Source organism: Calliphora vicina, chromosome 1 (assembly GCF_958450345.1).
Source record: "Calliphora vicina chromosome 1, idCalVici1.1, whole genome shotgun sequence".
Taxonomy (NCBI): Eukaryota; Metazoa; Arthropoda; class Insecta; order Diptera; family Calliphoridae; genus Calliphora; species Calliphora vicina.
The window spans coordinates 10,775,946-10,802,084 of NC_088780.1; the positions used below are offsets into that span (position 1 = coordinate 10,775,946).

Below are 26,139 nucleotides of genomic sequence, written 5' to 3' on the forward strand. Positions count from 1 at the left end.
TTTAAAACTGATCGTCTAATAACAATATTCGATTAAAATTAATTAAATAAAAATTTTATTATTTCAAATGAATCGAATAAATATTTTATTCGATTTAAATTAAAATAAATCGAATAACTTTTTTACTGTAGTAAAATTAAATCAATAAAAGGTTTATTCTATTAAAGTTAATCGAATAAAAATTGTATTCGATTAATATTAATCGAATAAATAAATAAAAATTAATTAAATATAAATTTAATCGATTATAATTGATGAAAAAAAACCTTATTCTATTAGAATTGATCGACTAAAAACTCTATTCGATACAAATAACTCGAATAATTAATTTACACTTCTACAATTATTTCAATTTAATCGAATAAATATTTTATTCGATTAAAATTAATTGAAGAAAAATTTTATTTGATATAAATAAATCGAATAACTATTTTACTGTAGTAAAATTATTCGAATAAAAAGTTTATTCGATTAAATTGAGTCCAATAAAAACTTTATTCGATTAAAATTAATAGAATAATAACTTAAATAAAATTAATCGAATTAAAACTTTATTCGATTAAAATTAATCGACTAAAAATTTTATTCGAATTATTTTTTTTGAAATAATAAAAGTTTTTATACGATTAATATTAATCGAATAAAAACTTTTATTATTTCAAATTAATCGAATAAAAACTTTTATTATTTCAAATTAATCGACCAAAAATTTGATTCGACTAAAATCAATCAAATAAAAACTTAATTTGATAAAAACGAAATCGAATAAAACATTATTCAATTAAAATTAATCGAATAAAAATATTATTCAATTAAAATTAATCGAATAAAAACATTATTCGATTAAAATTAATCGAATAAAAACAATATTCGATTAAAATTAATCGAATAATTACTTAAATAAAATTAATCGAATAATAGTAAAATGTAGTAAAATCAATCGAATAAAAACTTTGATTAAAATTAATCGAAAAATAACTGTAGTAAAATTAATTGAATAAAAACATTATTCGATTAAAAGTAATGCAATAATTACTTAAGTAAAATTATTCGAATAAAAATATTATTCGATCCAATAATTATTAATAAATTAAAAAAAATAAATTATTCGAATGAAAATTTTAATGACAAAAAATTAATCGAATAAAATATTTATTCGTTAAAAATGAAACGAATAAAAATTAAAATGCGTTAAAATTAGAAGAATAAAAGCCACATTAATTTTTCAAAAAAACCTACCTTGGAAATAATTATTCGAAAAATTTCAATTCAATTAAAATTACTTGAGTATAAATTTAGTTCGATTAAAATTAATCGAATACCATAATTATTCGAATAAAATGTGTATGAGATGCAATTGTATTAGTTAAAAATAAATCGCAAAAAACTCTCGTTTTGCAAAAATTATTTGAAAATTTTCAAAAAATGTAGTAAAATCAATCGAATAAAAACTTTGATTAAAATTAATCGAAAAATAACTGTAGTAAAATTAATTGAATAAAAACATTATTCGATTAAAATTAATGCAATAATTACTTAAGTAAAATTATTCGAATAAAAATATTATTCGATCCAATAATTATTATATGGAGTAAAATTAATCGAATAAAAACATTCATAATTTCAAATTAATGGAATAAATATTTGATTCGACTAAGAATAAAAACTTCAGTTGAATAAAATTAATCAACTAAAAAATTAATCGAATAATTACTTAAGTAAAATTAATCGAATAATTATTGTAGTAAAATATTAAAATTAATCGAAAAAAAACTAGTAAAATTAATTGAAATTAATTAATTAAAATTAATGCAATAATTACTTAAGTAAAATTAATCGAATAAAAATATTATTCGATCCAATAATTATTATAGTAAAATTAATCGAATAAAAACTTTTATTATTTCAAATTAATGGAATAAATATTTGATTCGACTAAGAATAAAAACTTTAGTTGAATAAAATTAATCAAATAAAAAATTAGTCGAATAATTACTGTAGTAAAATTAATCGAATAAAAACTTAATGGGATTAAAATTAATCGAATAATTATTGTAGTAAAATTAATCAAATAAAAACTTTACTCGATTAATTTTAATCGAATAAATAATTTATTCGATTAGAAATTTTATTCGATTTTTTTTTTTTTTTTTAAATAATAAAAATTTTATTTGATTATTTGAATCGACTAAGTTTAATCGAATAAAAAATTTATTCGATAAAAAATTAATCGAATAAAAATTTTACTGGAATGATTTTTTTTTAAATAATAAAAATTTTATTTGATTATTTGAATCGACTAAGTTTAATCGAATAAAAAATTTATTCGATAAAAAATTAATCGATTAAAAATTTTACTCGAATGATTTTTTTTAATTAAAATTATACACACATATACACATTTTAGTGCATTTAACTTGAACGAATAAAAATGTTATTCGATCTGTTTACATTACTGCGACTAAGAGAAAAGAAAAACTTAATTCGGTTAAAATGAATCGATTAAAAACTTTATTCGATTAAAATTAATCGACTAATAATTTTATTCGGTTAAAATGAATGGATTAAAAATTTTATTCGAATAATTTTTTTTTTAAATAATAAAAATTTTATTCGATTATTTGAATCGACTAAGATTAATCGAATAAAAACTTAATTCGATAAAAAATTAATCGAATAAAAACTTTATTCGATTAAAATTAATCGAATAAAAATTTTACTCAAATGATTTTTTTTTTAATTAAAATTAAAGAATACATTCACATTTTAGTGCATTTAACTTGAACGAATAAAAATGTTATTCAATTTGTTTGCGACTAAGAGAAAAGAAAAACTTATTTCGGTTAAAATGAATCAATTAAAATTAATCGACTAATAATTTTATTCGAATAAAATGAATGGATTAAAAATTTTATTCGAATATTTTTTTTTGAAATAATAGAAACTTTATTCGATTATTTGAATCGACTAAGATTATTTGAATATAAACTTAATTCCATAAAAATTAATCGAATAAAAACTTTATTCGATTAAAATTAATCGAATAAAAATTTTACTCGAATAATTTTTTTTAATTAAAATTATAAAATACACATTTTAGCGCATTTAACTTGAACAAATAATATTCGATTTGTTTACACAGCTGGGTTCCAGTGCAACTTCTACTTAAATCATATCATATGTATATTGAAAGCTCAGCTTCTGCTCTCTGGATATTATGTACTAGTTTTATTGGGAATGGATCATTTCTGTTATACCTATGTAGGCGTCGTACAGTTAGTGGTTTAATCTTCTTTTTAAAGTTTAGCAAATACTTTTTTAAAAATAATAATTTTAAATTTAATTTAGAAAATAAAACTTTTATCATTTGATGTTTTGAGCGAAAAACAAACTCTTTTTAGGAATCATTTCTTTATAAAAATTAAACAAATGAGTTCATAACATATCTCTCTTTTATGAAATAAAAAGAAAATAAAATATTTTACAAATTAAATATTGCTTTGATGCAACGCTTTAGCCTGTAGTCATACTTCAGCGATGTTTATGTAATGATAACACATCTTTGCTTTACAAAAAAAAAATAAATTTAAAGCTTCCGACATTGTATTTAGCAGTTATTGCTGCAATGCAATTTTAATTTACTCAAAGTTTTTAAAGAGTTTAATGAAATTTCGATTAAATTTTGTTTATATGTATGTATAAACCTTAAAACCTAAATGATTTTTAATCTGTGTGTAGAAATGTTTTCAGGCTATAATTGTATTAAATGAACATGTAAAGAAAAACATTTATCCTAAATGTAGACTTAATTAAAATAATTAAATTTTATAACATATGAAAGACATCAGCATCATTATTAATACAGAAACATGATTGTTGCAATGATTATTTGGAGGAGAGTTAAAATGAAAACGAGAAAGAAAAAAACAATGACACCCACATGTATCTGGATTCATCATAATGGGTTGTTTGGTGATGGTGCCTTTATTAAGAGTCAATGTCCTGTGTGTGTAAAGACTGCAAATGCTGAAGGAGGAATACAAAATCAAAAAGCAAAAAACAAAAATAACTAAAAGGGAAAAACCAGCTTTGTTGGTCGGTCTCATCAGGAAAATAACTGAACAGCACACATACACAAACCCTATCCACAAAATCAAAACAACAACAAAAATACAGTAAAACAACAACAAAGTGAGAAGAATCAGATGAGTAAAATAGGCCCAGACACAATTGCCTGTTTATTATTGCTTAAGTGTTTATACCTGTCATATGTTAAACGACTATGTTAAACTCATATAAAAGGAAATGGAAAAAGTACCTTAAGGGCTGCAAAAATGTACTTTTTTTGGTGCAATAAAAAACGCAAAAGTACTTTGAAAGAAAATATAATAAACCTTTAGTATCTGACTTCATAAAATTCTGAATACTGGGGATGTAATTTTTTAGACTCTGGCTAAATTCTCGTTTTTTTACTTTCGTTGTAAAATTTGTTATCATTTCTGATTTAGCACTAAATGATTTCGCCTGTAATAGGGTGGCTCCTATTTTGGAAAAAATGCTGAAAATTTGGGATATAAGCAAAAAACCGGCCAGGCGAATCGACACCAAAACCAAATATCCTTGGTGGGAGCAAAAGTGTCTATTATGAGCTGATGAAATCTGGCCGGATCATCACAAAGCTAAAGCGCAAAATAGGGGACACCCTAATACGTATGTCTGTACGAAAGCAACAAACATCATGTCAAAAACACCCGTAAAACAGGGATACAGACGGACTGACTCTCATCATCATCACCGTCCTCATCAACCAACAACACATCACGCAGTTTGGTGTTTTCCCATCTAGATGTTTTTGTTTTACTTGTTAATGAATTATGACAGAACAGTGTTAGTGTATAAATCTGTATGTGAAAGTGTGTGGTATACATGTGTTTGTAAATTTCCTGTGTTTGGCTGTTATTGCTACTTTTACTGTTGTTATTGTAGGCTTTTTAAAAAATTTTGTTCCGGCACGATTTCAATTTGAAAGATTTTTTTTGTATCCATTAAAGTCGTTTTTAAAGAGTTGCTTCTGTTTTATTTTTTCTGCTGTTTTTCTGAAGATATTTTTCTGAAAACCCCAAAGCCGCTTATAGACATTTTAAGTTTTTTTTCTTTCATTCATAATAAACTTTGCAGTACACAAGGGTGGTAAACATGTTTAAATTTCGTGATGGATTGGTAACGTTAAAGGAAATTCAAAAAATTATAATGATAGTCCTTGTAGTTTTGCTAATAAAATATCAAATAAATAAAATATTTAAAAAAATAATTTTCTAAAATAACCGAATAATTATTCGAATAAAAATTCGATTTATTTAAATTGAACTTGAAATTTAGTTTTCTTATGGAAATATGATAATTTAAAAAAAAATTTAACTAAAAATAACCGGATAATTATTCGAATAAAAAACCGAATATTTAAAATTTTTTTCTGAAAATGGTTTATTTTTTCATTGTTTATTATTGAAACATTAAACATGTTAAATTTATTTGTTAATGAATTAGCCGGATAATTATTCGAATAAAAAACCCAATTAATCGAAAAGTTTTCTGAAAATGATTCATTTTTTAATTGTTTATTATTTAGACATTAAATTTGTTAAAGAATTAGCCGGATAATTATTCGAATAAAAAACCGAATATTTAAAATTATTTTCTGAAAATGATTTATTTTTTAATTATTTATTATTGAAACATTAAACATGTTAAATTTATTAGGCGGATAATTATTCGAATAAAAAACCGAATATTTGAAAATCCGAATTTTTTGAAAATTATTTATTTTTTATCTGTTTATTATTCAGATATTAAATTTGTTAAATTTATTTGTTAAAGAATTAGCCGGATAATTATTCGAATAAAAAACCGAATATTTAAAATTATTTTCTGAAAATGATTTATTTTTTAATTGTTTATTATTGAAACATTAAACATATTAAATTTATTTGTTAAAGAATTAGCCGGATAATTATTCGAATAAAAAACCGAATATTTGAAAATCCGAATTTTCTAAAAATTATTTATTATTTAGACATTAAATTTGTTAAATCAACAGCCGGATAATTATTCGAATAAAAAACCGAATATGTATTTGAAATATTTTTCTGAAAATTATTAATTTTCTAATTGTTTATTATTGAATGATTATATTTGATAAAATAACTTGGTAAACAATCAGCCGGATAATTATTCGAATAAAAAACCGAATATTTGAAAATCCGAATTTTTTTTTAAATTATTTATTTTTTAACTGTTTATTATTCAGATATTAAATTTGTTAAATTTATTTGTTAAAGAATTAGCCGGATAATTATTCGAATAAAAAACCGAATATTTAAAATTTTTTTCTAAAAATTAATTTAATTTTCTATTTTTTTATTATTGAATGATTAAACTTGACAAATTAATTTGTTAAAGAATCAGCTGGATAATTATTCGGATAAAAAACCGATTAATCGAAAATATTTTCTAAAATTTAATTGTTTCATTGATGGTTGAATTTCAAAGAAGTACTATAATTTTTCAAATTTTGCAATAAAAAACCCGGATATTTTACCGAATAATCGAACTAATTTTCTGAAAATAAATTTTTTTAATTTTTATAAAAAATTCAAACTTGTTAATTTTTTTTTCTTAAAAAAAATTTGCTGAATAATTATTCGAATAAATGGAAAGTTTTTCTTAAATTTAATTTTTATCAAAAAAATAATTTGTATCATTGAAAGATCAAATTTATTAAAATTAGTTTACAGAACGGATAATTATTGCAATAAAAAAAATTTATATTTTTAGCTCTATCAAATTTGTTAACCTTTTTTTATAGAATAATCGGATAATTCCCAATAAGCATTTTTAATGGAATTCAAGCTGAAAGCAAGTGTAATTCAAGCCTTGAATTATAGACAAGCAATTGAATTACAGTTGTATTGCACTTTATTTCAATATAATTCTCCATTAAAAAAGAAAATTTTTGATTGGAAAATATTTAATTTTTTCAAATATTTTTCAAACTTAAACTTATTAGAATTCAAGTCAAATTCGAACAAAATGTTCAAGTGCTTGAATGTTTGGGGCTTTTGTGCTTATTAATGAAAATAACAGAATAATTAAAATAATTCCCAAAAGTATGATTTTTAAAATTTTTCACAAAAATATCCGAATAATTATTCGAATATAAAACCGAATTAATAGCAACAATATGTTTTGTTTGCATATCTTTTGTGTGTATATATTTTATTTTAATTAATTTAATTTTCATATATTTAAAAAATTATTCAGAATTATTCGAATAAAAAACCGATTAATCGAATAAATGTTAAAATTTTTTTATTGACATATAATTTTAAAACTCTTTACAAAAATATGCGGATAATTATTCGAATAAAAAACCGATTAATCGAATATTTTTTTATGTTAAAAAAAATTAAAGAAATCGAATAGCTAGCTATTCGAATCTATAAATAAATCTTGAATGATATTCTGTTTTCTATTTTTTTGTTTAAGATTATAATTTTTTAGACATCGATAAAATATCCGTATAATTATTCGAATAAAAAACCGATGAAATATCAGATTTGTTAAAAAAATTACAGAAATCTACGAATAGATGTTCGAATAGAAACCGAATCTTTTTTATTTTTTTTTTTTACAAAATATACTGATAAAAATAACAAAATTTTCCTTAAAATTTATTATTTTATTTTTTTATTGAAAGATTACAATTTTAAACATTTTACAAGAATACGCGAGTAAGTATTCGAATAAAAAACCGAATAATCGAAACTAATTTTTTAAAATCAATTTTTTTAGATTTTTTATTGCCTAAACATTTTTTGCATAAATTCGAATAAAAACCGAATAATCGACAAATGTTATTATTTATTATGGAAAAAAAACTTTTTACAAAAATGTCCGGATAATTATTCGAATAAAAAAACGATTAATCGAATAAATGTTCTAATTTTTTTTAAATTTTTACCAATGAAAGATACGATATTTAAAAAAAAAAATTACAGAAATCCATGCATATTTATTATTAGACATTTTATAAAACATCTGGATAATTATTCGAATATAAAAAACGATTAATCGAATAAATATTTAAATTATTTTTATTGAAAGATCAGATTTGTTAAAAAAAAATTACTGAAATCGAGGATGCCTATTCGAATAAAAACCGAAGCAATAATTTGTAATTTTTTTTCTTGTTTGAAAATCATTTTTTCTTTGTAAAAAATCAGTTTTGGTTATTTTTTTTTAAATTTACATACTGCCATATTTTGCATAATTTAGTAAAGTAAAGCCTACTTTTAGGCACTTACATGCATATTTAAATATAGCCTATTTTAAGTCGTTTTAACCAACTTTAGAATTCTTTTCATAAACATTTTAGCACTTCCTTCAATTCTGTTGTTTTGGTCTCCTTCTCAATAAAAATTTCCATGCTACACTCCAGCCTACTAGTCGTACTATACTTTATACTCTACAAAATATTTCTCTTGTATTTATTTTTTACATTTTTCTGTTATTTTTCTTAGTGTTTATTCAGGCGTCATTTGTGAATATCTCTATATGTTTGAATTTATATATATATTCATTACCTACCTGGTCATATAACACAACAGGAAAAAAAGTAAATGTTTTCTTTTTCTTATTCCTATTTTTCCATTTTACTTGCCATTGAGTAGTAACATATAAAAACGAACTCCTGCCATCTATATAATAAATCCTTGTTGGTATTCAAGGTTTTGTTTGGGAAAACATCTTAATCCTTTTGGTTTACAATACACGTACTCATTTCATAAAAGAAAGCAAAAAATAAAACTTAAAGAAAAACAATTTTTTCTTGCTAAAAAAAAACTTACACAAGATGATGTTTTGTTAACAGCTTAAACATATTTCTGCTTAGCCTTATATGAAATGGAATAAAAAAAATCAACTAATATTCAAGGACCATCTAAGAGACCATTAAATGAAGTACAATGTTTTTCTTTATTTTTTTGTTATTGTTCATTCATCTAAAAAACATTGATCTTTAGAGCATTTTTGTTAAAGTGAAAGTCTTTAAAGTTGGTTTATTATTAGCCTTAAAGTAGGCTTTGATTTTTACTGTCTTTTGGTTTAGTAGTTCTTTAGCAGTTCTTTAGCAGTTTATTTGCAAGAAAGTAAGTTTCAGTTTTCTTCAAGTGTGCTAAAGTGTACTTTGTAATGTAGTAGTTGTGCTTTTTTTGAAGTTAAATTAAGGTTTTAAATTTCTGTGTTAAGCTAAAAAATTGTTAGAATTATTGATTATTCGAATAAAAATCCGAATAATCAAACAAAAATGTTCTGAATAAAAATTGTTTCTTATTTATAAAGTGAACGATTAAATTATTCATATTTTACAAACATTTAACGAAAAATTATTCGAATAATAAAACCGAATAATTGAAAAAAATTTATGAATAAAAGTTTTTTATTATTTTTATAGCGTAATATTATAATTATTCATATTATTCGAAATATACATGGATAATTATTCGAATAGAAACAGAATACCAAATAATAATTCGAATAAATAAGCGAATAATCTAAAAATTTTGTTTTACTACAGAATTGTTCACATTATTCACAACCGCTAAAAATATCCGAATAATTATTCGAATAAAAACCGAATAATCGAATAAAAATATTTTGAGGAAAAAAGCTTTTTTTGTTTTTAATATTGAAAAATCATAATTATTTAATTATTCGAATGGAAATGCGAATAATCTAAACATTTTAAATTATTGTTTTAATTATTCACAAACATTACAAAATATCCGATTAAAAACCGAATAAAAATATTTTGAGGAAGAGAGCTTTTTGCTTTTTTTATTGAAAAATCATAGTTATTTAATTATTCGAATAAAAACCGAATAATCGAATAAAAATATTTTAAAGAAAAAGAGTTTTTTTATATAAAATTAAGAAAAAAAAAAAATTATTCGAATAAAAAACACTAAAAAGGAAAAATTACTAACATAACTATTAGAATAAAAAACCGAATTCAAATAAATTTTCCGCTAAGTTTGTTCTATATTGAAAAATCACAAAATTTGATGACTTTTGCAAAAAAAAAAAAAAATAACCGGATAATTATTCGAATACAAAAAAATGTTCTTAAAAAATTCATTTTGTATTAAAAGTTCAATGATATTAAAATAATAACTGGCTAATTATTCGGATAAAATAAAACCGATTAATCTAAGATTTAGCAAAGATTTGTATCCATAAGTTTTCGATTAATTTTTTATATAAAAATCGTATAATATGTACTTTCAATAAACAGAATTTTAAAATATAATAAATTTTGATGATTTTTGGAAAAAATACCGGATAATTATTCGAATAAAAAACCGAATCAAAAAAATTTTCATGAAAAATTTGTTTTGTATTAAAAGTTCAAAGATATTAAAATAATAACTGGCTAAATATTCGGGTAAAAAAAAAACCGATTAATCTAAGAAGATTTTAGAAAAGTTTTTATTTTTATCCAGAGGGGTTTTTGATTAATTTTTTATTTAAAATATCGGATAATATGTACTTCCAATAAACAATATTTTTAAAAAAATAGCCGTATAACTATTCGAATAAAGAAACCGAATCAATTAAATTTTTGTTTACAAAAAAATAACCGAATAACAGAAGAATAATCGTATAAAATTTCTGAAAAGTTTTTTTTATATATTAGTTGACATGTTTCTTAACATTTTTTATAAGCAAAACTGATAATTATTCGAATAAAAAATTAATCGAATAAAAAACCGAATAATCGAAATTAATTTTTTTCTTTCTATATTCACAAATCATAATTATTTATAGATTCTAATGTCTTTTTCTAAATTATTCGGATAATTATTCGTTTAGAAAAACCGAATAATCGAATAAAAATCCTGAAAAATATATTTTTTTTCATTTCATCCATTAGTTAAGTACGTGTTTTAAAAAAAGAAAATAATGCAAATTTAAAAAAAACGTTTAAAAAATCCGAATAATCGAAATTAAAAATTACTGTAATTTTTTTCTTTCTAGATTCACAAATCATAATTATTTATAGATTCTAATGTCTTTTTCAAAATTATTCGGATAATTATTCGTTTAAAAAAAACCGAATAATCGAATAAAAATCCTGAAAAATAATTTTGTTTTTCATTTCATCCATTAGTAAAGTAATGGTTTTATAAAAAAATAATGCGAATTAAGAAAAAAAACGTTTAAAAAATCCGAATAATCGATTAAAAATCCCATTTTTTTAATTTTAACCATTAAAATTTCATAATTACTCGAAAAGAATATTATGAAGAAACTTATTCGAATAAAAAAAAACCGAATAATCTCAACATTTCCTACAAAACCCTTGACTTTTGTTATTGTATAATTTTAAGTATTCCAAAAAAAATTACAAGATTTCACTACAATATTATTTAAATAAAAACCCGATTAATCGAAAAAAATTTCCATTTTATATTTGTTTTACAGTAACATAAATATATTAGAAAAATTAAAGTTGAACCTTGAAGTATGCAACAGTTTTACAACAACTTTAAGCTACATAAATTATACTCTAGTTTGTTGTAGCTTAAATAAATCTATAATTTGTAAGATTTGAAAAAGTTGCTATTTTTATAGCCTTCACCTTCGTGAGAAGGGTATATATAAGTTTGTCATTCCGTTTGTAATTTCTACATTTTTCATTTCCGACCCTATAAAGTATATATATTCTGGATCCTTATAGATAGCGGAGTCGATTAAGCCATGTCTGTCTGTCCGTCTGTTATTTGAAATCAATTTTCTGAAGACCCCAGATATCTTCGGGATCCAAATCTTCAATAATTCTGTCAGACATGCTTTCGAGAAGTTTGCTATTTAAAATCAGCAAAATCCGTCCATAAATAACGCAGATATGAGCAAAAAACCGGGACAACCTCGATTTTTGATCTATTTTTGATCTAGTATATATGGATTACTAAGTCATTAATATAGACAATATGGATATCTAATGATAGATATTTCAAAGTCCATTGCAACGATGTAGATAAGGCTATAGTAAGTTGGACCTACAATGGGTCAAAATCGGGAAAAATATTTTTTGAGGCGAATTTTTTTTTCATCAAAAAATTTTTTTTGTCATAAATTTTTTTTCAAAAAAAAAAATTTAAAAAAAATTTAAAAAAATTTTTTAAAAAATTAAAAAACAATTTCGAATAAAAACAAAAATTTTGAAAAAAATTAAATTTTGTTTACCTAAAAATATTTAAAAAAATTTATTTTAAAGAATTATTTGGTGAAGGGTATTTAAGATTCGTCACAGCCGAATATAGCTCCCTTACTTGTTTATATTAAATAATTGTTTAGTTATTTAAAGCTTAAAGAATGTTATATATTTTGTTTATTAGCCTTAAAGTGTGCAATGATATTTCAACAATCAAAATGTAGTCTACAGTTTTTATAAAAATTTATTTACAAAACTAGATTTTAAACATAATTTGTTGCTTAATTTAAACTATTTTATAAAACTTGTAATTATTAACATCTTGTTCTCTCTCACTTTCTATATTTTGCCTGCATTCCATCTGGCCATTTGGCTATAAATAGAATATTAAAAAACCTAGTTTTGATTATCTTTTTCTAGTCAGTTTCTGTTTGGTTTTGTTTTATTTTGCCTTAATTACCACTCAAATGTTAAACTTTAATTGACCTCATTTAGCCACACTTCAAAACAAGAGAGAGAGAAAAAACCTTATTCCATAAAAATAGCAGCAAAAAAGTAAAACAAACTGGCCAAAGCCTTCATCATTGCCGGCTACATCTTCCTCATTGGCACCATCCAAAACAATCAACATTATTTCATTTAATACCTTGCGGTCAATTCTTTTTTTTATTTTTGTGGTCCAGCTTTAGGTGAAACCTTTATACATATTTATATTGTGCTGATAGTTTCCCAAACAACCCTCGAAACATACATACATAGTTAGTGTTGAAAGTTGTGTTGTAGCAGCCCAAAGCCTTTTAAAAAAAAATTGTTTTGTTGCTAACTATTTACACCCACAAACGCCAACAACATCAGCTTTAACTATTTTATAAAACTAAATACAACAACAACAAAAAAAATAGAAAATCAGACAAGTTTATTTGAAGAAATTCCTGAAAAGTATGCTTTTGTTTTGTATATGTTTTCCATTATATTCATTTTTATTTTTAAGCCCTAAGTGTAGGCTACAGTTTTTTTTGTTTATTTACATTTGCATAGAAATACATGTTTCTGGGTTTAGTTTATTAGTGGTTTTTGAGGTGTTTATGAATCTGTTAGACTGGACTGGGTCGTGGTTTGAAATAAAGTCACACATAAATTTAATGAAGGAATAGTAAAGTCATATAAAATTAAATTTAAGTAGAAACTTTTCCAAGTTGTCTTTATTTGCTAAAATTAAATTTATTTAATGTTATTGATTTAATAATGATCTCATCTATTTCTATATTAATTTCCTTAACTTTTTTTAATTTTAATTTCAGACTACAACAACGAACCCAGCGGTACTGGTGCTTTGGCTGGCAGTTTTGATAAGTCGGTTCTGCAAATATCCGATTGGCTGACGTGGGAACAAAACATGATCAAAATACAAAGTGTGCCTGTCCATGATGTCGATGAGGTACGCATGGCCATAGAAAAGCAAGAGGTAAGTTCCTTTACAAACAAACAGTGGGTTCGAATATTTAATAAATGGTAAAAAGATTTTGAATTCTACTATAAAGATATTGGAAGCTCTAAAAAGCTCCCTTAACATATTTTTTTTTATTTAAAATTCTTCAAGCTAATTAGAACAGATCGCTTAAGGAAATTTATAATTCCCTATTTCTCACCATTTATTTTACAATCGATCCAACTGTAAATTGTTGTAAATTGTCATAACAATTGCGGCGCCATACAAGCAAAACTTTAAATTGAAAAACTGTATTTTTTTCCACTTTCTCTCCTCACTCCGTCCTCCTCCAACGTTTTGTTACAAATTTTCTTCGTTTAACAATCATGACAACAAATCGTTATAGAAAGTTTTACGTGAATTGAAAATGAAAAAACCACAACTGAATGAATTGGTACACACCGCTGAGGTATTGAAGGGAGACATTAAACGTCAGCAGTTGCAGGAGAAGGGTAAGTGCAACATAAAATTAAATGTGTTCTTTTGAACAATAGAAAAAACTAAATATTTAAAATATTTAAATTGGAATTTGAAATAAAGAATTTTTAGGAAAAATATAAAAAATTTACTATAAATAGCATTTTTAGTTTCTGCTATTTATAGAACATTTCTTACTATTGCTATAATAAACTTATTACTGAGAATGATAACTATAAACAGAATCTGAAAATAGAATGTTTTATAAATAGCAACTTTTTTTGGAAAACATTCTATAAATAGCTAATTTTGGCAAACTAAAAAATAGCAAATGTGGGGAAACTAAGCTATAAATAGCAACATTTTGGAAAGTTTTCTATAAATAGCAACATTTTGGGAAATTCACTATAAAAGGCAATTTTTTTGGAAAATTCACTATAAATAACAAATTTTCAAAAAATTTATTAAAATAGCATATTTTGGAAAACTTGACTATAAATAGCAAATTTTTGGAAAATTTACTATAAATAGCTAAATAGCTAATATTTTGATAATTTACTATAAATGGCAAATTTTTGTAAAATTTACTATAAATAGCAATTTTTTTTCGAAAATTTTGAATAAATAGCTAATTTTTGGAAATTCACTATAAATAAAAAATTTTCGAAAAATTTATTAATAGCAAATTTTTGGAAAATTGACTACAAATAGCTAATATTTTGATAATTTACTATAAATGGGAAATTTTTGGAAAATTTACTATAAATAGCAAATTCTCGCAAAATGAACTATAAATAGCAATTTTTTTCGAAAATTTTAAATAAATAGCAAATTTTTGGAAAATCTACTATAAGTAGCATCATTTCGCAAAATTGCAGCACTATTTTAGTAAAATTCACTATAATAGAATATTTTTAGAAAATCCATTTAAATTACAAACTTGATAAATAGCAAATTTTGGGAAATAGATATAAATTTTTTGGATTTTTTTCTATAAATAGCTAATTTTGGAAAATTTTACTACAAACTAGATTATTTTTGAAAAACTTGACCATAAATAGCAAATGTTGTTTGACTTTAAATAGCAAATTTTAGGAAAGTTTACTATAAATAGCAACTTTTTGAAAATGTTTACTATAAATATCTAATTTTGATAAAGTTTATTTTAAGTAGCAAAATTTTTGGAAACTTGACTATAAAAAGCTAATTTTTGGGAAAATTTTATATAAATGGCTCAATTTAGGACAATTTACTATTAATAGCATAATTTTGTTAATATTTACTATTGCGTGTACGGCGGGATTTTTTAAATTTTTAGTTTTTATTCAAAGTATTGCCCCTTGTTACCTTTTCCCATCTTTATGGCAAAATATGGATTCCGAGTCAAAAGAACTGCTCATCTTTTGGCACCAAGAACGAATCAAGACAATTTCGGATACTCTGTTACAAAGTGAAGCGTATCCCAGAGAGAGCGTTCTACATCGATCGAAACAAATAGTAGTGGAACGGGGCATGGTCGGGATTGTAAAGCTGGTGAGACAAAACTTCCCAACCACTTCATTCTATGTGCTTTTTAACAGGTATTTTGGGAAACTATAAATAGCTAATTTTTAGAAACTTGACTATAAATAGCAAATTTTTGGAATTTTGACTATAAGTAGCAAATTTTTGGAATTTTGACTAATTTAAGGCAACTTGACTATAATGAAAATCTACTATAAATAGCAAATTTCGTTAAACTTGACTATAAATAGCTAATTTTTAGAAACTTGACTATAAATGGCAAATTTAGGAAAACTTGCCTATAACTATAAAGTTTTTGGAATTTTGACTATAAATAGCTAATTTTTGGAAAATTTTACCATAAATAAATTACTTTTTTTAAACTTGACTAAAATAGCAAGTTTTTGGAAACTTGACTATAAATAGCAAATTTAAGAAACTTGACTATAAGTAGCAAATTTTTGGAATTTTGGCTATAAATAGCAAATTGAAAATAGAAAACTTGACTATAACGAAAATCTACTATAAATAGCAAATTTCGTTAAACTTGACTATAAATAGCTAATTTTTAGAAACTTGACTATAAATAGCAAATTTAGGAAAACTTGCCTATAACTATAAAGTTTTTGGAATTTTGACTATAAATAAATAATTTTTGGAAACTGATTATAAATAGCAAATTTTTGGAAAATTTTACCATAAATAAATTATTTTTTTTTAATATTGACCAAAATAGCAACTTTTTGGAAACTTGACTATAAATAGCAAATTTTAGAAACTTGACTATAAGTAGACAATTTTTGAAATTTTGACTATAAATAGCAAATTTAAGGAAACTTGACTATAATGAAAATCTACTATAAATAGCAAGTTTCGTTAAACTTGACTATAAATAGCTAATTTTTAGAAACTTGACTATAAATAGAAAATTTAGGAAATAAAGTTTTTGGAAACTTGACTAAAAATAGCAAATTTGTTTAAAATCTACTATAAATAGCAAATTTAGGAAAACTTGACTATAAATATAAAATTTTTGGAAATATTATTATAAATAGCAAATTTTGAGAAAATTTTTAGAAATACCAAATATTGGAAAACCTGACTAAATAAAAAATTTTTGGAAAATTCACTATAAATTGAAAATTTTTGGAAATATAATATTTTTGGAAAATTGTCTATAAATTTTCTACAATATTTACTAAACAGCATATTTTTTGAAACTTGACTATAAATAGCGAGTTTTTAAAAAATATTACTATAAATAGCAAATTTTCTCTAGCTAATAGCTAATTTCGGGAAAATTTACTATAAATAATAACCGCACTGTAAATTTCGGGAAAAATTCTTTATACAAGAAATTTCTGTGAAATTTACTATAAATAGCAAATTTTCGGAGATAAATACATATCGTCACCTAAAATGCAAAACAACGTATCATCAAAAAATTCGAAATTGATTTTATTATTGATTACGATTCACTACATCATATTACATATGTGTACAAAATTTTAAACTTTTACTATCAAAAATAACCAAGTTATAACCAAAATTGAGACTAAAGTATCATCAAGTATATGATTTTCTTGAACAAAATAACGTATACGCTTTGAGTAATTAATTAATAAATCGTTTTTACCTTATTTTAGGTAGTATCCTAATTTTTATACCCTTCACCTTCGTGAGAAGGGTATATATAAGTTTGTCATTCCGTTTGTAATTTCTACATTTTTCATTTCCGACCCTATAAAGTATATATATTCTGGATCCTTATAGATAGCGGAGTCGATTAAGCCATGTCCGTCTGTCTGTCTGTTAGTTGAAATCAATTTTCTGAAGACCCCAGATATCTTCGGGATCCAAATCTTTAATAATTCTGTCAGACATGCTTTCGAGAAGTTTGCTATTTAAAATCAGCAAAATCGGTCCATAAATAACGGAGATATGAGCAAAAAACCGGGACAACCTCGATTTTTGACCTATTTTTGATCTATATCTGGATTACTAAGTCATTAATATAGACAATATGGATATCTAATGATAGATATTTCAAAGTACATTGCAACGATGTAGATAAGGCTATAGTAAGTTGGACCTACAATGGGTCAAAATCGGGAAAAATATTTTTTAACCAGAATTTTTTTTTCATCAAAAAATTTTTTTTGTCATACATTAAAACTAAAAAAAAAATTTAAACATTTTTTTTTTAAAAATTTGAAAAAAACTTTTTTTTAAAAAATTTGGAAAAAACAGTTTTTTAAAAAAATTAAAAAACAATTTAAAAAAAAAAAATTTTTGAAAAACAATTTAAAAAAAAATTAAATTTTGTTTACCTAAAAATATTTAAAAAAAAATTATTTTAAAGTATAATTTGGTGAAGGGTATATAAGATTCGGCACAACCGAATTTAGCTCTCTTACTTGTTTTTAATAAATTTGTTGCAATTGAATATTTTTTGCAGTCTTAATGAAAATTTAATGAAGAAACTTTTTAGTTTAAAAAAGTAGTCGTTAGTAATTAAAATAAAAAAAAAACATAATAAAATTAAAAAAAGTATATATAAACTGCTTTTATTTAAAATAAAAAAAATATTTTTATTTAAGTTTTTTTTTTTCATAAAAATTCAAAAAAACGTAAGCCACTTATCTTAAAGTGTGCTTTAAACAAATTATTTTTTTTTTATAAAATATATTACTAGAGTCATTGTAATTCAAATTTTGTTTCAATATCTCATATAGTTTTCATTTTATATCGTTTTTTGCTTCTCCTATAAACTTATGAAAAGTGATATTACGTTATTTTGCATTTTAGGTGACGATATGTAGTTTATTGTAATTTTTGAAAACTTATTTAAATAGCTAATTTTTGGAAAATTTTCTCTAAATAGCTAAAAATACTAACTTTATTGTAAATTTCGGGAAAATTAGCATAAACAATAAATTTCCGAGAAATTTACTATAAATAGCAAATTTTCGGAGATAGTTTTTTGTTAAGGATTCTTCCTCATGTACATTCAGTTCTTGTAAAATGCTGTATGAAATTTGTCTTAACTTGAGACCATTTAAAAATGTTAATAGCTGACCTTTAAAATGTTTTATCTGTTTTCTATATAATATCAAAATAAATATAGAAATTTGTTACTTAAGAATTAACTTTTTACAAAAGAAAAATAAATCAAAATCTTGTATTTACTCTCATAGATTTTGTTTTTTCTATTTTGTCTCAAAAAAGTTTTGTTTTTCTAAATCCTAAAAATGACATGAACATGCATGTAAACAATGACACAGAGACAATCACAAACATGTAACAACAAAAACAAAATAATAAAAAAGAAAATATATATCAAATGCATAATAAATATAAATAACAACAACGCAATACAAAAGAAAGGCAAACAAAAAAACTCTCATACATAATATACAAATACAATAGAGAGAGAAAACAAATGCAGTAAGTGGGTGGGGAAGGTGCAAAGTTCAAAAACACAAGTTTGACACTTGAAAAGTGCACAAAAGCAAATAATAATAATAACAACAACAGCAGCAGCAGCTAACAAATACAAAAACACATTGCCAGACTTACAGTGTAGGGCCAACTCGAAAAAGCTTGAAGGAACAACAACATTATTCCTCTCCACTCCTCTCCACCCCACCATAACCAGCCATTTATTTCATTTAATCACTCACTTACTCCTCACAACCTTTAAAGAGTGCGATACATAAACACTTGAATGTTTACTCGTACAATAACAATAAACCGTGATAAAAGTGTTAAGGAAAACAACTGGGTGATAAAGGAAAACAATAAACAGAATACAGTAAAAAAAAGACAGGCAAAGGATTTTACTCTCATTTTTATGTTATGCTCTCTCTTCACCTTTTTACTATGACTTTCCAATGCAAAGAATGGTGAATATTTATTTTTGGGGGTAAAGAATTTGTTTTCCTTTACACCTTTTTATCCTTTAAAGCGCCTGCTTCAATTAAGGTGTGTTTGTTTTGAAAAAAATCATAAATAAATGCAAATTCAGTTAAAAAGACTTTTGGATTAAGGAAATTTTTCTAGCATTTTTTTAAAATTCTTTATTAAATTTAATGATTCAAAGATTTGTTATGTTTTTCAATAAATTTATTAAACAATATTTAAATAATTTCAATAATTTTTAATGCCTTAACAAGATTTAAAATCTATTTAAAACCGGCTTGATGTTAACGCATATTCTGTCTTGAAATGTTTTAAAAAAATTAAATAAATTTTGTTTAAAATTTATGTTTTTTAATCAACCATCTTTCTCCTCTTGTTTAATTTATATGCTAATTTAAACCCTTGACTAAATCATGACATTATAATGTCGAAATTAATTACTTAAATAGTTTTTCAAGTGTAGCATTTAGTTTTGAAAAACGATTATTTTCACTATAGCCTTCTAACTACTGTCCAGTTAGTTGTGTGTCTTAAACCACATTTTACTCTACATTTCAGACAATTGCATGTTTTGACATCATTATGTCTATACAGGCTGCCTCTTGTCTGTCTCTGTCTCCATTTCATAAACATTTACACTTCTATAGTACAACTCGCACAGAAATAATTGTGAGCTGTGGCATATCCTCGTTTACTCGCAGCACAATATTATCCTTGATTTATACAATCAAAACTCATGTTTTTCGTTGTTGTTTTAAGGACTGATTTACATTTAAAATACATGACCACTCATGACGCTGATGATGTTGATTATCATGATGAGTATGAGGACGATGATGATGTTGTTGCTGTTGATAAAATCATGTGATACCATGCCACAACACACATTAACTATCAACATGTGTTGTTGTATAACATGACATTACAATAACAATAATAATAATGAACATTTTAACAAAAAAAAAAAAAAAAAAACAACAGAAAAAGAAATATATTATTTTATTCGATTGACTGCACTAATAGTTTTGTGAAAATTTATGTATATAAATAATTAATGTGAAAACGAAAATGTAGACATACAAATTTAAGTTTGCAAAAAAAATAACAAACAAATTCATTTATTTAGTCTTTAAAGTATCCAATTTTATTCAGTTATGAAAAAAACAAAGAATTTTTAGCTCTTTCATTGATTTTTCAAACGAATAAAATTTTATTCGTTTCCAAAATAATCGAATCAACATTTTTAACAGTATTTTTTTATTCAACCAGTTTATTATAAAAAAATTTTGAGAATTTTTTTCTTTTTAAAATTATTCGGTTCAAAATTAAACGAATAAACTTTTATTCGTTTCCAAAATAATCGAATCAAAATTTTTAAGTGTATTTTTTTATTCAACTAGCTTATAAACAAATTTTTAATTTTTTTTTTAATTTCTGCAACGAATTAAATTTTATTCGGTTCAAAATTAAACGAATAAAATTTTATTCGTTTCCAAAATAATCGAATGACAATTTCTAAGTACATTTTTTGATACAGCTAGTTTTCATTAAAGAATTTTGAATTTTTTTTTGGATTTCTACAACGAATAAAATTTTATTCGGTTCAAAATTAAACGAATAAAATTTTATTCGTTTCCAAAATAATCGAATCAACATTTTTAAGAGTATTTTTTATGCAACTAGTTCATCATAAACAAATTTTGAATTTTTTTTTGATTTCTACAACGAATAAAATTTTATTCGGATCAAAATTTAACGAATAATTTTTTAACTATATATTTATTTTATTTCTCTTAATTTTACTAAGCTAAAAAATATAAAATTTTTTAATTTGTTTTAAATTTTTACAACGAATAAAATTTTATTCGTTTGCAAAATAATCGAATGACAATTTCTAAGTACATTTTTTGATACATCTAGTTTTCATTAACGAATTTTGATTTTTTTTTTGATTTCTACAACGAATAAAATTTTATTCGGTTCAAAATTAAACGAATAAAATTTTATTCGTTTCCAAAATAATCGAATCAACATTTTTAAGAGTATTTTTTATTCAACTACTTCATCATAAACAAATTTTGAATTTTTTTTGATTTCTACAACGAATAAAATTTTATTCGGTTCAAAATTAAACGAATAATTTTTTAACTAAATATTTATTTTATTTCTCCTAATTTTACTAAGCTAAAAAATATAAAATTTTTTAATTTTTTTAAATTATTACAACGAATAAATTTTTATTCGGTCAATAATAATAAAATAAAAATTTTCAAATACTGAAATTTTGCCAAATTTTTTAAATAAATAATATAGTACTAAAGAACTTCATAGTTTTTTTTTAAATATTATTTGATTTATTTTACGAATTAAATTTTGTATTCGTTCCCATTTTCTTGAATAAACCATTATTAAAATGAATTTTTTCATTACTACATTTCTTTAACAATCATAAAACAATTTTAAAATTTTATTATATTTTTTACAGGAATAAAATTCTATTCAATTCAAAGATAATCGAATGAAAATTTTGGATTGCATTTTTTTATTCTAGTAATTTATCTATTCTAATCGGTGCAAAAGTAATCGAATAGAAATATTTAAAATAATTTTTAAATTCTAAGGAATTAATTTTTTTTTTTTTTAATTTTTAAAATTTTATTCGGTTCTAAAATAATATTACTTTAAAGAAGGAATTATGGACTAATTATTTAAAATTAAATTATCATATTTTATAAATTTTATTCTTTTTTTTTAACGAATACAAATTTTCATTCGTTAACATTTTCTCAAATAAACACTAACATAAATGAAATTTTTCGTATTCGAACAAAATAAAATTTTAAAGAATTATTCGATTAATTATCCGAATATTTTTTTAATTTCCTTTATTTTTAATTATTTTTGTAAATCTTGCATTTTTCATAAAAATTATTCGAACAAAATTTTAGAAAATTATTCGATTATTTATTCGAATAAAAAAAAATTCGTTTTATTTTTTTTCTTTTAGTAAATCTGGCTATTTTTATAAAAATTATTCGAATAAAATTTTTCGAAAATTATTCGATTAATTATCCGAATAATTTTTTAATTTCCTTCATTTATATTTATTTTACTAAGTCTTGATATTATCATACAAATTATTCGAATAAAATTTTAAAAAATTATTCGATTAATTATTCGAATAAATTTTTTATCAAATTATTCTATTAATTATCCGAATAATTTTTTAAATAAAAAATGCCCTTACATATTTATGTATGTATCTTTACTTTGTTAAATTTTTCTATTACATATCATAAAATTTTAATAATTAATCTATTAATTATCCGAGTAATTTTTTATTTATGTTTATTTTAGTAAATCTTGTGTTTTTCATAATAATTATTCGAAATATTACCGAATAATCTTTTTAATAAAAAAGGTTCTTTACATAAATAAAGTTTATTTTAGATAATTTTGCTATTTTTATAAAATTACTCGAATAAAATCTTAAAAAATTTTTATATTAATTATCTGAATAATTGTTTAATAAAAAATTTCCTTTATTTATGTTTATTTTAGTAAATCTGACTATTTTCATAAAAATTATTCGAATAATAATTAAAAAATTATTCGATTAACTATCCGAATATTTTTTTAATTTTCTTTATTCATATTTATTTTAGTAAATCTAGCTATTTTCATAAAAATTATTCGAATAAAATTTTAGAAAATTATTCGATTATTTATTCGAATAAAAAAAATTTCGTTTTATTTTTTTTCTTTTAGTAAATCTGGCTATTTTCATTAAAATTATTCGAATAAAATTTTTCGAAAATTATTCGATTAATTATCCGAATAATTTTTTAATTTCCTTTATTTATATTTATTTTACTAAATCTTGCTATTCGAATAAAATTTTAAAAAATTATTCGATTAATTATTCGAATAAACAAATTTGGTTTATTTTTCTTTAATCTTGTTGTTGTATATAAAAATTATTCGAATACATAATTTGTTATTTTTAATTAATCTAGTTTTCTCATTCTAGTGTTCCTTTTTCATAATTTCATACAACTACAAGTAATTAATTATACGTTTCGACTTTTCCTTCTACCTCATTTTAAACATTTTATTTTTAACAACTTCCTTAACTGATTTTCTCTGTGCTTTAAATTGTTTTTTATTTTGCCCTCTATTGTTGTGAATATTTTCGTCCTGGCTAGAAGTTTTTTTTAGCAGCCACAATAACTCTATTGTTATTAAGACTTTGGTTAAGTAGAGATTTCTTTTTATGGACTAAAATCTCAGTTTCTCTAGCTGGGTAAGTGAGTGAGTGTGTGTGTGTGTATAAGTGTAATAATAATAAAACAAAAACAAAATATATGTGTGTATAAATCTTTTAGACGTCTACCACAACTAGTGTTTGTTAACCAAACACAATGGGACAATGTTGTAGCCTTCATGTGCATTCGCTGCTTCTGGTATCACTTTATGTGTTGCACACACAACTCTTACATACATATTCCTGTCTCACTCATTCCTCCATACCAGCAAGCAAGAGTCCTGGTATCTTGTTTTCCAAATTATTTTTGTTGTTGCTGTTTATTTGTTAACCGCATTTTCAGTTGTACTCGTAAGTTACCAAAAAAAAAAATAAATAAAAACCCCAAGAAGCACACATGTTGTGACATGACTACAGTACCCCCTATTATTTACTGCATTATGCTGCTCGTATGTAGCCACCAGCAGTGGCACAAACGTGGCAACAGCACGAAATAACTAAATTGTTGAACGCCAAATGTAGAATTACACCAAACAAAAAATGAAATGTTATTTAAACTTACTTAGACCTTTACTTGCCATTAAAAGAAGGCTGCACCTAGTTAACCTTAAAGTGGTTAATTAAAGGCCTGGTTGGTCGAAAATGGGAACGGACGTCAGGTGGGGCAGGGGGTAGGTTTTGTTAACTACTATTAGTTGTTATGTTATATAAGTTTTAAATTATTTAATTGAGCTAAAGAGCTCATAAATATGGCTAAGATTGTAAAAATCTAAGTAAGTTTGTAATTTGACAGATTTTTTGTGAATAATTATTCGAATAATTACCCGAATAAATTTTCAATTGACTATTCGAGTACTTATTCGATTCAACTTATCCAAATAATTATTCGAATAATTACTGGAATTATTATTCCTATAATTATCCGAATAATTTTCTGATTGACAATCAGAATATTTATTCGATTAATCATTCAAATATTAATTTAATTATTTCAATCAATCTGAATAATTCGATTAATAACATATTTTTATTCGAGCTACGGATTTTTATTCGATTAATTATCCGATTTTTATTAGATTTACAGATTCATCATCCGAATAATTATCCGATTTTTATTAGATTTACAGATTTTTATTCGATTAATTATTCGGATAATTATCCGAACAATTATGCGGATACAAATATTAAAAGAATGGGATACAAATCTGTCAACTAAATAAAAACCGGATAATTATCTTAATAAATATAAAAAGAAATAAATGGAACACAAATCTGTAAATTAAACGAAAAATTATTCGATTACGTTATTCGTTTAAAAAGAATATAATTTGTTAAAAAAAATTAAAATTAAAACCGGATAATTATCCGATTTTAATTCGAGTTACGGATTTTTATTCGATTAATCTTCCGAATAATTATCCGATTTTTATTAAATTTACAGATTTTCGGATAGTTATCCGATTTTAATTCCAGTTACGGATTTTTATTCGATTAATCATCCGAATAATTATCCGATTTTTATTAGATTTACAGAGTTTTATAGCTTTTATTTTTATTCGATTAATTATTCGGATAATTATCCGATTTTATTTATAATTTTAAAATTGTTTATCACATTTTTATTAGTTTACAGATTTGATACCATTTTTTTTTTTTTTATTTATCCGTTTTTTTTTAGTTACAGATTTTTATTCCATTTATTATTTGTATCCAAATAATTATTCGGATAATTATCCAATTTTTATTTGAATTTCGGATTTTTATCGCTTTTATTTTTATTCGAATAATTATCCTATTAATTATTATTAATAATTATCTGGTTTTATTTCTAATTATTTTTAATTTTAAAATATTATTCGATACAGATTTGTATCCCATTTATTTTGATATTTATCCGGATAATTGTTCGCTTTTTATTTAGTGATAGATTTATTTATTTTTATCCGAATAATTGTTCGGATAATTATCAATTTATTTTGCATTACGGATTTTAATCGCTTTTATTTTCTATTTTCGTATTCAAATAATTACCCGATTATCATTTAATTTTTTTTTATTTGTAGCCGAATAATTATTCGGATAATTATTAAATTTTTATTTGAGTTACGTATTATTATTTTCTATTATTTTTATTCGAATAATTATCCGATTAATTATTCGGATAATTATTTTTCAAATTTTTATAAAATTTTATTATTTTTATACGAATAATGTGTTCGAATAATTTTTTATTTAATTTACAGATTTTTGTCTATTTCTTTTTTTTAACCG

At 22.8% G+C, this 26,139-nt stretch overlaps 1 protein-coding gene across 11 annotated transcripts in view; it reads left to right on the forward strand.

Annotated features, from left to right (window-relative positions):
• Dys (Dystrophin) overlaps positions 1-26,139 on the forward strand; it is a 576,591-nt gene that overhangs the window by 127,069 nt on the left and 423,383 nt on the right. For all 11 annotated transcript variants that reach the window (XM_065498970.1, XM_065498974.1, XM_065498975.1 and 8 more), the window contains 2 exons: positions 13,576-13,739; positions 14,110-14,215. In XM_065498970.1, the coding sequence (XP_065355042.1) occupies positions 13,576-13,739; positions 14,110-14,215 (270 nt within the window). The remainder of the gene's footprint in view (positions 1-13,575; positions 13,740-14,109; positions 14,216-26,139) is intronic.